General features: G+C 64.3%; 1 protein-coding gene across 6 annotated transcripts; it reads left to right on the top strand.

Moving 5' to 3' along the window:
* The first annotated feature begins 2694 nt into the window (after positions 1–2694).
* On the top strand, positions 2695–15639 carry EVA1B (eva-1 homolog B). Of its 6 annotated transcripts, XM_044998048.1 has the most exons (4): positions 2695–3127; positions 4947–5036; positions 12255–12373; positions 12619–15639. In XM_044998048.1, exons 3-4 carry the CDS (start codon positions 12307–12309, stop codon positions 13020–13022), a joined length of 471 nt encoding a protein of 156 aa, XP_044853983.1. In that variant the 5' UTR covers positions 2695–3127; positions 4947–5036; positions 12255–12306; the 3' UTR covers positions 13023–15639. The 6 variants fall into 6 exon arrangements, with proteins under 6 accessions (XP_044853983.1, XP_044853982.1, XP_044853984.1 ...); XM_044998047.1 differs by lacking the exon at positions 2695–3127 and having other exon boundaries at positions 4921–5036; XM_044998049.1 differs by lacking the exons at positions 2695–3127; positions 4947–5036 and adding an exon at positions 6673–7325.
* The last annotated feature ends 1166 nt before the right edge of the window (positions 15640–16805 follow it).

Raw genomic sequence — 16805 nt, 5'->3', positions numbered from 1 at the left:
AAAGGGGATGGGGTGAAGAGACACGTGTGGACAGAGGAGGGAAGCTTTACAGGCCTATGCAGGGGAGTTGGGGACAGATGCTTTCCTTCCCGGGCACTGCCCCCTTCACTGGAGGTTCAGCAGGAGGGATCTGCCCACCCTCCTGGGCAGCAGCATGTGGGGCCTGCTAACGCCCTGGTGCTGGGGAGATCTCAGGACAGGTGGCGCTTCTGGCCGAGGCCCCACTCCCAAGGGGACAATTCAGCCCAGGGTGGCTGCCGTGTGAGGAGCCCATGGGGCCAGCTGGCAAGGGCCATGTGAGTATGACCCAGCCTGGAGGGCTGCCCTGCCTCCTTCCTGTTGCTGCAGAGGGTGATTCGTGGGTCCCGGGTGCTGTGGTGGGTTGGGCATTTCCTAATGCACAGCTCTTGCTAGCCTGACTGGCTCCCTGCTTTGGGGGCTGCTTTGCCAGGGGTCATGGTGCTGCAGCGCTGCTTGTTGCAGGCGTTCCCTGTTCGGAGCTACATCTCTGCACTGGGGGTAGCATTACCTGGGGTGGAGGCCATGGGGCTCGCCCTGAGCATTGGCCTCTGGGGGACACTGGGCGTTACATGCTGGCTGAAACCACCCTCTGCAGCAAGGGAAGGGATGTGTCATCACTGACTGCTGGGTCAAATCCTGCACCCCCACCCCCTCTGGTCTGGGCTTCCCCTCCCCTTGTTAGAGAAAACCACCAGGGCACCGGGCCCATACGGCCATGTGCTTTTCCCTGCAATAGCAGAGGGGGGCTGGGAAAGGAGCCCCCCAGCCTGAGAGCAAGCGGGGTTTGGGAACGCCTAGGCCCCAGGGCTGGCGGCTGGCTGTCCCCCAGGGAGTTTGAGGCTGCTCTTCCAGCCAGTTCAAGGGCTTTTCAGGCTGCCTGTTACCTGCCCTGGAAATGTGTGGCTGGCTGGTTCAGTACAAGTGCGAGAGCAGAGGCCGAGCGCTAGAAGGCAGCTGTGGGCTGAGTTCAGGGCTGGGCCAGGCTGTTCGTGTGCATTTAATAAACACCAAAAATCCTCGGCATGGAGACCTCCAAGCAGAACTTTGCAGGAGGCCCTGACTCTGGAACAAACAGAGCAACGTGACCCTGAGTCTGTCCCCGCTCCTCCCCAGTGCTCCCCTCAGAGCCCACCCTAGCACCCTTCACCCCAAATCCTAGCCCCTTCATCCACCTCAAACTGGGTCTGGGCCTTGGAGGGGAGCATGGTGCTGGTTTCAGGGGGTCCGCCCCACCCAGATGCCCTGAGGGGAGCTGTCCCAGCTGGCAACTCCCAGTGCCTGGTGCATGATGGGATGGAAGAAAGGACCCGGGGATGCCACAGGGGCTAAGGGCCCCATGTTCCCCTGGAAGCAAGCTCCCCTGGCCCTCTGCCCCTCCACACACACACCTGCAGTTATGGGGGTCATGCCGTGTGGTGCTGGCCTGGGGGGGTGCACACAGCCCTGCCCCTCACAGCGGTGGTGGCATACAAAGACCCCATTGCTGGATGGCTAGCAGAGCCAGACCCCCCGCAAAGCTGGAGGCCGGGCCAGGCCCCCTTGGTGCCTAGATTTCAAGCTGCTCCCAGGAGTCGCCTCCTACTTATTCTCTGTGTTATGGTCCCGCGTAGAGGCCTGTCACGGAGTTCCCGGGCGATGCTCTGCAACTGCTCCCCCCACCCCCAAAGCCAGTCAGGACTTTGGGGTGCCTCCTCTCCCTTGAAGCATTCAGCATATGCCCCTCCATGTGCTTCCCACAGCGAGCCCGCCCTGGCGGGGCCCCAGGAAGCCAGAGGGTCCTGCACCCCCACTTTGCAGTCAGACGTGACTCTTAGCCAGCCAGTAAAACAGAGGTTTATTTAGACTACAGGAACACAGTCCAAAACAGGTCTTGCCGGTACAGACAACAGGACCCCCTGTAGCTAGGTCCATCTGGGGGCCCCAGGGAGGCCACAGCTCCTTTGGGAAGCCCAAGCCCCATCGGGGCGCCCCTCTCCATTTCCCAGCCAGCTCCAACTGAAACTCCCCCAGCCTTTGAGTCCTTTGTTCAGCGTCCTGGGCAGAGGTGTCACCTGGCCTCCAACCCCCTTCCTGGGTTCTCAGGTTATGTGCTTGGGTATCCTCCCTTCCCCAAGGCAGGCCCGGGCTGTCCCAACTCCCCTGCAACCTTCCCCAGTCAATACTCCCCACTCAGCATTCACATAGAATCATAGAATCTCAAGGTTGGAAGGGACCTCAGAAGGTATCTAGTCCAACCCCCTGCTCAAAGCAGGACCAATCCCAACTAAATCATCCCAGCCAGGGCTTTGTCAAGCCTGACCCTAAAAACCTCTAAGGAAGGAGATTCCACTACCTCCCTAGGTAACCCATTCCAGTTCTTCACCACCCTCCTAGTGAAAAAGTTTTTCCTAATGTCCAACCTAAACCTCCCCCTCTGCAACTTGAGACCATTACTCCTTGTTCTGTCATCTGCCACCACTGAGAACAGTCTAGATCCATCCTCTTTGGGAACCCCCTTTCAGGTAGTTGAAAGCAGCTATCAAATCCCTCCTCATTCTTCTCTTCTACAGACTAAACAATCCCAGTTCCCTCAGCCTCTCCTCATAAGTCATGTGCTCCAGCCCCCTAATCATTTTTGTTGCCCTCCGCTGGACTCTCTCCAATTTATCCACATCCTTCTTGTAGTGTGGGGCCCAAAACTGGACACAGTACTCCAGATGAGGCCAGCCAGATGGGCGCTGCACAGACCAGGCAAAGGGGGCAGAATCAGCCTCACCCCTCCAAGGTCTTAGCTCCAGCAGGGAGATGGGGTGGGGGCGCTGTGCCAGACCCATGCCCCCATGTGCTCTGGTGCCACTCCCCTCTCTGAGGGCTGCGGGGATACACAGCACCGTGGCCAGATGCAGGCTTGTCTGCATTGGTGTCCTGCTCCCCTGAGGTCTGGCCGTGCTGTTCCTTGCTGGGCTCCTCTGCATGCCAGTGAGTGGAGGGGCTGGCGCCTCTCAGAGATGCTGGCAGAGCCGTCGGTGCTGAGTGACTCCCCCGAACGCGAGGGGTTCCTGTGATGAGCCGATTCTCTGCACAGAACCGAGGGGGCAGGAGCCCAGAGGTTCCCCAGCAGATCCAGGTGGGCAGCAGGTGGGACAGAGACTCTTTTAAAAGATGGCTGGTTCTCTGAGCAAGGGGCCAGCCCATGGCCACATGGCAGGAGGCCGGGCTGAAGGAGGGAGCCGCAGGAAGGGCTGCCCTGCGTATGGATGCTGACCAGCCCTGGGACTCGCAGGAGGGGTGAGCTCAGCTTCGGGAGGGGGAGTACAGCCCTCATTTGCCCAAGCTCTGCACCTCACTGTGCCATCCAAGAGTAAAGTGTCTGGCTAGGAGATCCCTTTGCTGCACCCGTTCTCCTTGCTCCCCTGAAAGGGTTAACTGAACATGCCGCGCGACCCTGGGCAGGTGGCCTGGGGGGAGGGGGGGGGACGTGTCTAAGTGGCTGGGGCTCTGGCTCCAGGGTCCGGATAGTCAAACTTCCCACGTTCCCCCCGCACTCGCCTGTCCCGCCCTCCCGCACATCCTGGAAGGCGACGGATGCTGCAGCCTTCCTTGTCCAGGGTTAGACGCTGGAGCCGAGCCGAGCTGTGGCCAGTCTGCAGAGAAGGGCGGAGGCCAGTGCCCCCCATGCCTTGGCTCAGGCCCAGTGACGGTGGACTAGTGCAGCCGCTGCCCCAGCCAGCAGTGCCAGGCCAGTTCCTGCCTCGCTCGCCCTCTCCCAGCCCCGCAGACACGTGCCCTGGGGAGAGGCGGGTGCCGGCCGTGCTCCACCACAGGAACGGTGCCTGGCTGGTGGCCCTGGCACTCTTGCTGATAGAAGCCAGGGCAAAGCTCTCGGGAGGAGCGGGGAAGGTGGGCCGAGCAGCCGGCTCTGCTTTCGCCTCCTGGGGCGGGGCTGGGCCTGGGCTGCGAGCTCCTGAGCCGGGGAGGATGGGGCTGCAAGCAGCCACTCGCTGTGGGGGAGAGGGGGCCAGCAGGGCTGCTTCCCTCAGACAGAGTCCCATGGGCTGGGCCCTGTGGGGGACGGGGGTTGAGGCCCACACAGACCCCCCGTCCCAGCACTGGGCACAGCCAGAGCCCTGCCGGTCCATGCAGAGTGGCATGTGGAGGGTCCAGCTCCCTCTCCCAGGGCCGGCTGCACCGAGTGCGGGGCTCACAGGCTGGTGGGTTGACTCTGTGCAAACCCCTCTCCGCTCACAGGGTGTGATGGGGTGAGTCCAAGCAGAGCAGTAAGGGGGGGATGGTAAGTGTCCCCGTTCCCCCCCCCCCCCCCCAATCAGCACACATTGCTCGGGGGTGAGTGCGAGGTTCGCTCCCTGCTCCAAATGCTCCCTGACGCCAGGGTCTCTACCAGTGTGGTGAGGGGATGGGGGATTGCAACACCAGGGATCTGGGTTCGAGTCTCAGCAGCCCGTGTGACTCAGGCCCAGTCATATATGACCAGGGTTCCTAGCTCCCAGCACGATCCTGAGGTGCTGAGCCCTGGGGCATCTGTCCTGGGCTGTGGATAACCTGGGGTGCCCCCTGCAGCAGTCAGCAGGAAAGATGGGGGGTGGAGGCTGGAGGGTTAAGTATCAGAGCTGGTGGGGACACTGGTTGGGCTCTGGGGGGTGGAGGGGACGGCAGGGCGTTGGAGCCAGGGGCTGTGACAGGCCTGTCTCCTGTACAGGGCGATGCACAAAGTGCTGCCTTTGCAAAGTGTTTTCCTCAGGGCCCTGCCCCCAGCTCCCACCGCCCCCAGGGAGCCAGGTTTAACTCGCTACCCCCCTCCCCGTCCCAGCTTGCAGGAGGGGGCTGCCATGGGCTGCTCTGGGGAGCACTGACCGCCAGGCTCCTCCAAACTATTTCCTGTTGCTGCAGCGTTAATGCTAAACAGACCTTTCTCTCCCACTTCCCAGCCAAAGTGCAGCCGGCTCCTGCCGCCGCCGCGCAGCCCCAGATCCCGCATCAGCCAGGCGGCCCCGTGCCCCCCAGCGCCCCTCGGCCCGGTGAGTACCAGCCCCACCAACAGCCGCCTGCTCGGGCTCCCTTTTGGTCGCTCCTACTCTGGCCTCAGTCCTTTGCAAAGGAAGCTGCAGGGGCTAGAAAAGGCACTTGGGAGGGAGCCTTCCTGTCCCAGCGTGGGGGGGGAGGGGAAGCATGGCCCCCAATGGGTCAGAGCTGGGGCCAGGTCACACGCCAGCTCAGGGCATGGCCCCCTCTATCCTAGCGACCGCTGACATGATGGGAGCGGATGCCCCCAGCCGCTCACCCACAGCACCACGGGCCTCCATCTTCTGTCTGCAGCCGTCTGCACACGCACGCCCTCCCGGGACAGAGGCAGGGCAGCGGGAAGGCCTGGGCATGCCCCTGTCCCGTCCCATGCTCTGTGCTTTGGGCCATGATACGGGGCTCGTCCCACTATGAGAAGGTGTCACATTGGAGGGTACTGCCCACACCCTGCCTGGCCGGCTGGATTCCCCAGCCTGGCACTCCCTCCTATGGCCCCCAGCCCCCAGCGCAATGGGGTGCAAGGAACAGGCCCTTCCTTGGGCCGTGGCAAGGAGAGGAGCCAGGAACCAGAATTCCCCAAAGACACCGGTGCCCAGGCAGCCCGGGTGCCCCCGAATGCTGCCTGCTTCGCTTTTCGCCGCCTGGTATCAAAGGGCGCGGGGGGGAGGCTGGTGCCCAGCTCTAGGGGGCAGGAGGGCAGGTCTCGCCTCTGCCCTGGCACTGCACCCGGCGTGGTTCCCCCTTACCACGGACACCTAGCCCCCTGTGCCCCGTATCAGCCTGGCAGAGCAGGTGCCCTGCCCAGCTTCCCCTGCCCTGCTGTCCTTCCTGCATTGCACACCCGACTCAGTGTCAATCATTAACCAGGCGCTCCTCCTCCCTGGTGCGGCCCCTGCGGCAGGCCCATGCTGGATGAGCAGTTTGCCGGCAGGGCTTGGCCTGAGTGCACAGGAGTGTGGGCTTTGGGGAGTCCTGCAGCAGGATTGGCTCCCAATCTAGGGAGCCCCTTGCTGCTGCTGGGATCGAACTAGACTTCACGTCCCACCCCAGGGGCATCGAATGCGTCAGGGACCCAGGTTGGGGTTTCCAAAAGCACCTTGGTCACCTTGGAGCACCCACTGCAAGGGCATGCAAAGTGCACGCCTCAGTCACCTCGGCTGCTGGAACCAAGGGGCTCACTGCCCCACTGAGCTCCTGGGGGGCCAGAGGCAGGTTCCGCATTGCGGGTCAGGGTTCCCTGGGAGCCCTGCCCCATGCCAGGGCTGTTGTGCGTTTGGAGGGGCCCAGCTGCCTGCAGGGAGCGCTAGGAATGGCCTGTCCAGGGACAATTCTGCTGATGTGTCACATATTTGCTGCTTTTCTTTCCTCATTCCTCCCTGTGTAGAGACGTTTCTGGGAAATCAGCTCACCCCTGCCAGGGCCCGAGTGCAGGGAGAGTCGCGGGAGCTCTGGGGGCGTCTCCTACCCACGCTCCTTCCAATCCACCCTGACTCTTTCCCCCACGCGTCAGACCGCACCAGTTCTCGGTGCAAAGCCTCGTCCTGGCCGCAGACCGGCCTGAGGCTTCAGAGGGTGGCGAGGGTTACATGCCTGGGGGAGGGGAGGCATGTTGGGCAGACTGGGCCGTGCCTGGGGCCCCGGGTTGGGTGCGTCTGGGACGTGTTCGAGCCACGTTCCAAGGGAGCCTGAGATGGAAATTGAGCAAATACCTCAGCCTGGCCTGAGCATTTCTTGGAGGTGTTTAGGCTCGTTGGCCCGCACAGTAGAAGTGAATTGGGCAGCGCTGGGCCCCAGGGGTCCCCTGTGCTCCCCAACACAGTGCCAGGGGATTAGCTCGTCCCTGCTGTGGCTCCCCCACCTCCGAAAGGCCCTGGGGATCCATGGGGCAGTCTGAGGACAGAGGGACAGAGGGTTCATAGGGGCCCAGCGCCCCCTTTTCCCATTGCCTTTAAATCTCCCTCCTGTGGAGCTTCCTGCCAAGGGGGAGGGGAGGGGACGGCCGGGGGAGGGGCAGGCTTGCCCTCCCCCCCACTCTCCGACAGCCACTTTTCCTGTGAGCGCTGCAGCCTGGAGTCTAACAATTATTGCCTGTGCTCACATCTGGAAGGAAGTGAGCGGCTCTTTCCACTGGCCGCCTGCACCGGGGGGGCCGGCAGCCAGCTCCTGTCCCGCCCCAGCTGCAGAGGGCCCGGGGCGCTCCAGAGCCTGCGCCTGCGGACGGCCATGGGGGGAGCCGGGAGCCCCCGAGCCGCCAGGCCCCTGCTGTGAAGGTGGCAGCCCAAGGGGTAAGCTGGTGCCTGCGAGGCGCGCCCCTCCTTTCCCTGGCCTAGCGCAGCGGGGGGGGAGGGCCGCTGTGGGGAGACTCTCACGGTCCCAGGCACTTCAGCAGTGACCCTGGCCCGCTCCTTCGGTGAAGCGACACTGGTCAGCTTTTGCCAGGGCCGGGCAGCCGGGCTCTGTCCCGCACCCTCGGCCGCCCTCTGTGTCTGGCTCTCTGGCTGCTGGCGGTGGCGGCGAGGCTGGTCGCGCCGCGGGATGCTGTGCACGACGCCCATCAGGCTGCCTGCTGCTCTTGCTGCCCCAGTACCAGGGCTCTGGCCTCTGGCTGAGTGACCCCCGTGGCTGGGGTCACTCACAATATGGAGCACCTGGGCCACCCTTCCCCCTGCTCCCTCCTCCGGGAGCCCTAGAGCTGGGCAGCACACGGAGCCTGTGCTCCTGGAGCCTGCAGGAACCGGGCGTCTCCCTCAAATCCGCCAGCCATGTCCCCCCGGGGTTCCCACGTGCAGCCAGGGGCCAGGCCCAGCGCCACTCCCTGCAGGCGGCTCTGTGGATTCCAGCCTGGGGCTCGGCCCCCCAGGTCCTGCCAGCGCCCCCAGCCAGGAGCCACCAAGGGCTGCCAGGAGCTGCCTCCTGCCCCGCAGTTGGGAATCTCACGGCAGCCCCCAGGCAGGTGGGACCCTCCCGCCACACAGCTGGTCCCGCTGGTTTGCGCTGCCATCCCCACCTTGTGCCTTCCCCATTCCGGGAGCGATGGGGGGGGGGGTTGGGAAGTGGGGCCACGGCTGATCCAGCCCCACTGCAGCCAAGAGGCGCCCCCCAGCCCAGCCGCCCCAGCAGCAGGGAGATCCCGAGGTGGCTGAATTCCCCCCACGGTGGAAGGGAAGGGAGCGAGGGGCAGGGAGCAGAGCCGCCAGGGCTGAAGCCAGGCCAATACCAATACCTTAAAGCAGGGGAGGGGGGTCGATTCTGCAGGCACACGGCTGGTGGAGCAGCTGCTGTGGCCCTGGCAGCCTCATGTACCGCCCATGCACCCCTGTCCTGCCCTGCCATGCTGCCCGTCTGCCCCATCCCCGCCTGCACTGGCAGAGTCACTGCCCAGCGTGGGACACCGAGCCCCAGGTGTAATCCTTGCTCCCGGGCACAGGAAGGGGCCCGTGCAAACCAGGGCCATTACTCCACCCCACAAAGCCACCGCTGGCCTGTCCGGGGAGGAAGCCAAAGTTGCCAAGTCTCGTGAGATAAATGTGCCTTTCAAAAACAAGCCCAGGCCGCCCCAAAACAAGCAGCTCGGGAAGAGGTGACTAGGGTCCGTCCCCCCACCCTCCCCGGGCCGGCTGGCCGGCCACCCCCGGACTCCTGGTTCCACTTCCCCCCTCCCTCTGCCTCTTCTCCTCTACCCCCGCCCCCAGGTTCCCAACCCCGGCTGGCTCCTCTCTCTGCCCCCCTGCCCCCGGGCTAAGTAAACACATGGCCTGCAGATAAAGCGCTATGGTTTTAATTTAAAAAGCGGGGGGGGGGGAGTAAACTGGCCCCTTGTACTTAGAAACCTGCCAAAGGCCCTAATCAGAGTTTCCCACAGATTTGGTTCCTTTGAAACAAATGGTTATTAAAGCACTAAACTTCCCATGGTCCAGGGAACGGGCGCTCCGAGCCTTCCTCTGCCCGTGGGCAGCCCGCCCCTCACAGCTGCTAAGGCACAGGAACGTCAGCACAGCATCAGCCACATGCCCGGCTCTCAGGAAGGGAATAAGACCCGGTGCCTGCCCCCAACGAGTTGAGGGTAGGCAGGCACCAGACCAGGGCAGGCGATGGACAGAAGGCAATGGAAAGCCCCACACCTGAACTGCAAAGGAAGGGCAGCGTCTGGTTAGTTCCCTCATTTGCTTGAAGCGTGTGTTGGGGGCAGTCAGGGGGCTGGCGGGACGATCCGAGGTTGAAGGAAGAGGCAGGCCTGAAGGAGAGAGCGGGTTCATGGCAGCCGGTGCTGAGAGGGGATCGGCCAAAGCGCATGGAGTAAGTTTCAGTTCTCCCACTCCCGGGCCCTGGGTTCCCTCAGGCCCAGGTCTGGGGGAGCAGGGGGCTGGGGGTAGAGATTGGAGCAGAGTGGTGGGGGAGAATGCAGGGCTGCGACAGCTCGGGGGGCTGGAGATCAGAACTGAGGGGCCATCCGCAGCGCTGGGGGGCCTCGGAGCGGGGTCGCGCTGGCAGAGGGGCATGGCCTGGCTCCCTCCCTGCCGGCTCTGAGCCTGGCTCCAGCCCATGTTCCTAGCCCTTTAATTGCTCAAGTGCTAAATTCATCCAAAACGTTCAGGGGAAAGAATAGAGGCGTTTCTGTGCTCGGCTGCGGCTGGTTTCTGCATCTGCAGCTCCAGAGCCCCCAGCCAAGAGCGTGTGGTCAGGAGCCCGGCGTCTGCAGATTTACTGCCATTCCACACATTGTTGGGATCATCCTATTTACTCAGCGCAAGCCAGAAACGGTCTGGGGCAGATCTGGGCAGGGGAACAGCGGTGGCGGGGCTGAGCTGGGAGAGCTGCAGCCTGCTGGAGTATCCCAGGGAGAGCCGCCGGGGGCCTGGCGGAGCACACTTGGGACAGTGGCTTCTTAACATCTGTCCAGCTGCCAGCCAGCCCAGGCCAGGGATGCAAGCCCTGGAGACGATGGGCCCGCGGGGGCTGGAATATGCTCTCACTGTGCTGGGGGGAGGGGGATTGCTGGGGGTTCTGGCGTGTTCCCCCTGGGGAAGGGGAGCACCGAGCGGTTCCTCGACTGGGAACCTGGGCCCCACGGGGAAGCCTCCGATGGCTGGCCAGGGCAGCTGCTGGGCGGTCCCCTCCCTCTGCAGCCGCTGGGCCCAGTGTCTGCTCTGGATTTCCAGTCCCGCCCGCTCGCTCCCCCTCCAGCTGCAATGGGTTTGGCTTTGGCGCCTGCCTCTTCCTTGACACCACCTGCCCTTTGGGGCCTGCGTGCCGGGCGCTGCGCCTCGCGGCCCAAGGGGCAGGGGGGCGGGAATGGCACGACGGTGCCCTCAGGGTCACGCATGGAGCCAGGTGCTTCTGCTCCAAACCTGCACCCGGGTGTGTGTGTGTGGGGGGGGGGTTCTACTGCTGACAGCTGAGCCCAGCGGCTCGGAAGAGATGGGCAGGGACCTGGGCGAGCCAGGGAGCTCCTGTGATAACTGGGGCCCTGGCTTCCCATGTCCCCCATATGCTCCCGGCTTGTCAGTGTGTCCTGCCGCCGCCCAGCTCACCAGCGAGGGAGCCCCTGCTCGGCTCCCCAGCCAGCACTGCTGCTCCAGACCGCGGGGAAGGCGGGGGCATGGTTGTCCCTCGCACCAGGGGCCGGGCGCTGGTGGGGCTGTGCCAGGGGCAGCATCTGCAGGGGGGCCTGCTCCCTGGGCCCAGGATCCCGGTGCGGGAGGGGACGTGCTGCCTGTTGCGGGGGCCCCCGTTCGCGGCACAGCATCCTGGCTAATCCCCCCTGCCCAGCGTGCTGCTCCAGATGCCTGGTGTGCAGCTACATGGACATAATGGGCAGCTCAGCCCCCTCCCCGAGGCAATAAAAAGGTGGGAAGGCTCCGAAATCTGCTGCAGCTCCTCCAGCAGGGCCTGGCATCCCGAGCCGGTAAGGACTTCTCCTCCCCCCCCCCATGCCCGCGCCTCGCTGACCCCCCATGTCTGTGTGTGCCAAGGAGCCATGTGGGCACCCGATGCCTCCAGCTATTGGGGCCTTTGGGTGCCTGCAGTGGTGGGCTGGCTAAGTCACCCTGGTAATCTTTGGGGTGCTGCTTGAGCCCCTACACGGTGAAGCATCCCTCCCACTCCCCACCCGCTGCTGCACAAAGGACACCAACCAGCCCCGCATCTGCAGCCCCTAGGAAACGAGGCCAGCCAGGGGCCTGAGCACAAAGCCGGGAGCTGCTGGGGTCCATTTCCTGGCGCTACGATCAAGCTAGTCACTTTCCCCTTCCGTGCCTCGGTTTCCCCATTGTTGGCCCATGGTTCTGGGAGGGCCCTGGGCAGCTGTAAAGTGCTATGTGGCCCTGTTGGCGTGTGTCCCAGGATAGCGCTGGTTACACGCCTCTCTGGGGCAGTGTCCCCCTGGCACGACCTATAGGGAGGGGCCTGTACCCAGAGCCCTGGGCAGTGTTGTGGGGAAAGGAGTCCCTGTGGGTGTCTGCTCACGCCTGGTGGGAAGCGCTGGGCTGGCTGGTTCTGGTGCTGATTAGTCCGACAGCTCCTGTGAGCGAACCCGGGGGCCAGCTCAGCCCCAGTGGTGCACTCCCTTCGCTTGTTCCCTGGGGCTGGGGGTTGTGGGGCTGCAGGCTCCACTTGAAACCCAAGAGAGACATGCAAGGCCCGCCCCCCCCCCCCCCCCGCCCCGAAGCAACTGGCCGCAGAGGGCAGTGGGCTGGGGTCAGGGAGCCGGCACCCAGCTAACGGGTGGGCAGCAGCTGTGTGGCAGCTCTCAGCCCCAGGCTGGGACATGACCCAAACTCCTGCAGTGGCGGTGGTGTGTGTGTGGCATCATGTTAAAAACCCAGAGCTCCCCTGCAGCTGTTCGCTGGGCTATAAATGCAGCAGTGAGCTGGTTCCTGGCGTGGCCTGGCGCATACACGCCAATAGCTCTGGCTTGGCAGGGGCACGGCTGGCGAGAGGCGCCTCTGAGCTGGGCCGGCCACCTGCCGGAGCGATCACAGGACCCCCCAAGGGCACCGGGTTGCTGGCATTACAGTGCCTGGCCCTCGCAGGGGGCTGATTAAGCCAGTGCCGTCGGCCGGCCTCACCAGGCCCAGACCTTGGGCGGATCTGCCCCTCAGAGCCAGCCATGGCCCTCACCAGCCAGAGCAGGGAGGGCTGAGGGGCTGGAGCAGGCGCAAAGGGGTGGGGGCGGCAGTGCCTGGGCAGCCCCATTTCAAGCCCCCGTCTCCTAGGTGCCGCGAGCACGTCGCCCTTCGGCCTGGCAAGAGCCCCAGTGTTGCCACCATGGAGACACGCAAGCGGGAGATGGAGCTACTGAGCAACAGCATGGCCGCCTACGCCCACATCCGAGGTGGGTGTCGGGGTGGGGGAGGGGATGTGCTGGGCACTGGCTGCTCCTGGGGCAGATGGGAGGGGGGAGCAGGGCAGGTGTTTAGCTGCCCCCCCAGTTTGGGAACTAAGGGCTTGGCAGACACCAACCTCCCAGGGCGAGCCCACTGTCTGGCTGCCCTCAGGCTGGGCATGGGTGCCCAGGCGGGTGGTACCCAGCACGGCAGGTCCCTTCACTCAAGCCCCTCCCCTTTGTTTCCGTGCCAGACAATCCTGAGAGCTTTGGCCTCTATTTTGTCCTGGGCGTCTGCTTCGGCCTGGTGTTAACCCTCTGCTTGCTGGTGATCCGCATCTCCTGCCAGCCACGCACCCGCAGCCTCCCTGCCAAGCCCAGGAGGAGCCTGCGGGACGTCAGCGAGGAAGACGAGGAGGAGGAGGAGGACACGGTTGACAATGTAGCGACGGAGTCCCCGCTGCCCATCACCGAGATCCCCCTGGAGAACCACAGCCCGGCAGATGGCACCTTGACTGTCAACGTCTTTGCCTCGGCGGAGGAGCTAGAGCGGGCGCAGCGGCTGGAGGAACGGGAGCGCATCATCCGGGAGATCTGGCGCAACGGCCAGCCGGACATCCTGGGCACGGGCACCGTGGGCAGAGTGCACTACTACTGACTACGGGCCCGGGGCCTGGCTGCCCAGCTCCCTGAGCTAGACTGTGACGGCAGCCCCCCAGCCACGTGGGGCCCTGCTCGGAGGGCCCCCTGCACACGCTGCTCTTGGGCACTCCCAGAAAGGGTGCCCGGGAGTCTGGAGATGTTCCCCAGCCCTTTGCACAGCCCTGGGCACCGTGTCTGTGTGCGAGCCGGGCGGGGCTTGGCCCCCTGAAATGCCCCGTTAGCTGGCGCCAGCTGTGCATGGCGTTTGTTACTGGCGGAGCGAATGGCGCCAAGCTCTGCCAAGCACCAAGCTCCCCACGGAGCTGCTCTCGTTAACTGACTGCTCAGGGCCCCTCTCACCGCTGGTGATGGGGATCCCCCCGCTCTTCCTGCAGGAGCTCCCTGCCCCCACCTGATCAGGGACATCATGCAGGGCCTGCCAGGCTGGCTTCCCACCCTCAGCGAACCAAGTGCATGAGACGGCAGCAAGGAGAGAACTGGAAGGGTCCTGCTGGGGCATGGATGGACTGGGGCTCAAGGACGGACACTCCCAGAACGGGCCCCCATGGGTGGCTTTGTCCCTTCCTCTGAAACACCTGGTACTGGCTGGTGTTGGAGGGACAATGCCGGACTAACGGGTCCCCCCGGGGCCTTGCCCCCACATACTGCAGAGTGCTAGGTAAGGTAGAGCTTAGAGGCTAGGAGCAGTGCGATAGGGACTGGGCTGTTAGCAGTAGTTCCTGGGGTGCTCGTGTCACAGAGTGTGGGGGAGTCAGAGCCCTGCACCCCCGACGTCCTGCGATTCACCGTGACTCTCAGCCAGCCAGTAAAACAGAAGCTTTATTAGTCGACAGGAACAGAGCTTGTAGGTACAGAGAACAGGATCCCTCAGTCAGGTCCATCTTGGGGTGTGGGTAGCCTAGACCCAGCTTCAAGGCCTCCCCCCATCTCCCCAGCCAGCTCCAAACTGAAGCTCCCTCCAGCCATCTCCCCCCCCCCCCCCGCCTCCTCCTCCAGCCTTTGTCCAGTTTCCGGGGCAGGGAACTGACAACCCCCTCCTGGGCTCAGGTTACAGAGGGCAGTCGCCAGCCTTTACCTGCTGGCCGGCAGGTATCATCCCTTAGTGAAGTCACCCCCTGATTTCCCATCCCCCTCTAGTATTAATGCAGACAGTAAACTAGTAAAACTCCCATGCAACATTCCCAGTTAATTCTCCCTGCTCCGTCCCAGCTCGCTTCAGCTGCCCGCCATGCCCACGGCTCAGGAGGCAGGCATGGGGCCGAGCTGCCCGTTGGCTGTGCAGTGACTGGTCCTGCATGGCCACGGCCGAAGGGCTCTGTACCCATGGGGGCACCCCCAGCCCTTGCAGGAGAAGAGAACCCTGCTGACCCCATGGGCATGCGGCTGGACCCCTTTCCTGGCACTGGCAAGTGCCTGCTAGGCCCATGCACGTGCCTGGCCCAGCAGTCCAGCCCCTGCCAACCCCTCTGGCAGGCAAGCCCCAGAGCTCACCAATCCCCGGCAGCCCAGGGTCCCAGCCACTCCTCTTGGCCACTGGCTCAGCTTGGGCTGCTGGCTGAGGGTGGTTGGGGGCGTGAAAGGAGCCGGGGTGGTGGTGAGCTGCTGCTGGTGCTGACTGTCTCACTCCGGTGCTATAGGAAGGGAGAGACATGGGCAAGGGTTTGGGCCCAGGACCGTGAAACTTACACTCTGGGCCCCCTGTCTGGGCCAGGCCCTGGGAATGCAGCAGGCTGCTGGGCTTTCCTGGAGCCACGACAGGGGGTGGGGGCTGCTGGAGGCAGAGGAAGCTGCTGGGAGTCTCTGTCACAGGAAGAGCTTCCCATTCCCCAGCGTCTCTGAAACCAACTCCAGCTGGGACGTCACAGCTACACACGGCCCCCGCCTCCCCACATCTGCCTGCAGAGAGAGAGAGAGAGAGAGAGAGAGAGAGAGAGACCCCCCCTGCCTCCCGCCCAGGGCAGCAGGGAGCCTCTCCATGGGCTGTCTCTCCCCTCCACCCGAGGGGCAAGGGCTGGGTGCAGTGTTCCTCTTGGACACTGGGGTGGCACCGTGCAGCACAGGGACATTTCTGCACCTTGAGCAGTTGGTACGATTCCCTCCACCCCCCCCACCCCCATAGCCACTCCCTGGGAGCCTGGCCCCAAACCAGCCCCTTGGCTGCTCAGCAGGGTGGGTGAGGTCGGTCACTGGTGCTTTCCCAGGCAGCACCACCACAGCTCCCTGGTCTGACTGCAAGGCCCACGCTGCCATTGCGGCCAGCTTGGTAGGTGCCCGGCCAGCCTGCACCTGGAGCCTGGTCCCAGAGCACGGGGCCCGTGGGGGGTTAGACCAAGCCCGACGTCTCACTTCAGGGTTTGCAAAGGACGTTAATTGTGGCAACATGGTCAGGGCGTTTGGCCATCTCTGCCCGGGCTAGGGGCACTGGGGCTTGTGCCCAGGAGCGGGGGGGAGCCCCACAGCAGCATGCAGTGCCTGGCTCCAGCCAAAGGACGGTCTCACTGGCGAGGGGCCCTTCTGGGGAGTGCCCCCAGGGCAGCGTGGGTAGCACAACGTAGGCAGAGCCCTCTGGCCCTGAAATGTGCTTTTATAAACGGCATGAACCCTTCCCTGGAGCTGTGTGGTCTCTCATGGCATCTGGGGCTAGCCCCTCTTCCAGCCCCAGCTGTTCTCCTCGGGGCAGTGCCCCACCCTGGCGCTCAGCTCTGCCTGCTGGGAGCAGCCTGGTCCCCCCAGCATGCCAGATGAGGGCAGGGAGCCCCGTGCTCCAGAGACAGACTCCAGTCACCCGGGGGCCGTGCCTGCCCCCCCAAGGATTCACCCAGCACAGAGTCAATGCAGGGCAGCACCCAGGGCCCTGTGGGAGTGGATGCAGCAAGCTCAAGACCTGGCTGATGGCGAGGTGGGACCGGGCAGGACCGGCCCTGAGCAGGGCCGAGGGGCAGGCCTCAGGGCCGGCCCACAATGTTTTGGCACCTGAGGCGGGGAGCTCAAGTGATGCCCCCTTCCCCAGGCCAAAACCTTGAAAAGTCTCCATTCTGGGTCCTAGTGGTGCCCCCCCCACACACACACACAGCGAGTCTGGCACCTGGGGCAGCTGCCTCAGTTCGCCTCATGGTGAGGCCACCCCTCCATCCCTGTCCCTAGACCCCAGTTGCTGTGCAGTTGGGTCAACACCCCCCCGCCCTGCACCTCAGTTTCCCTGGCTGGAGCCTGGGGGTAAGAACCCTTTGAGTGGCTGCTAGGGCAGTAGGTGCAAGGAGCAGTGAGGGTCCAGGCCTTAGAGCCTGCGCCCTTGGCAGGCAGAAGCCCAAGGGCACCTAGGAGCCCCAACCCAGCAGCTGTGCCTGCCCTCAGCCCCTTGGTCCTGAGCCCAAGCCTCCCCCTGCCTTGCAGGAGCTGCTGTCTAGAGAAACCTTCCCAGGCTCCTTCCCCTCCCCTGCCCCGGCCCCAGCATTCCTGCTAAAATTAGCTGCTGTCCCTTTCCGGCAGCATCTGACTTGCCCCCATCAGTCACTGGCTGCTTCCTGGATGTTGGGGGGGGGGGGGGGGAAAGAGGGAGAGAGCACTGCCGGTTCTGGGCTGGCTGCCAGCAGGGTAGCCCAGCGGCCTGCGGTTACTGCAGCCAGCCGCAAGCCAGGGCTATGGGGCGGCTCCCAGCTCGCTGGGGTTTGGCCTGCTTTCAGAGTCCATGGCAAGCTCTCTCCCCCCACCCCGTCCCCAGCTCCCCGAGCCAGGGGCTGCCCGTTGCTCTGCGCCCCGGCCAGCTCTGCTGTTTGTT

This window comes from Mauremys mutica, chromosome 23 (genome assembly GCF_020497125.1).
Source record: "Mauremys mutica isolate MM-2020 ecotype Southern chromosome 23, ASM2049712v1, whole genome shotgun sequence".
NCBI classification, from domain to species: domain Eukaryota; kingdom Metazoa; phylum Chordata; order Testudines; family Geoemydidae; genus Mauremys; species Mauremys mutica.
This window is presented reverse-complemented; position numbering and strand designations above follow the sequence as displayed.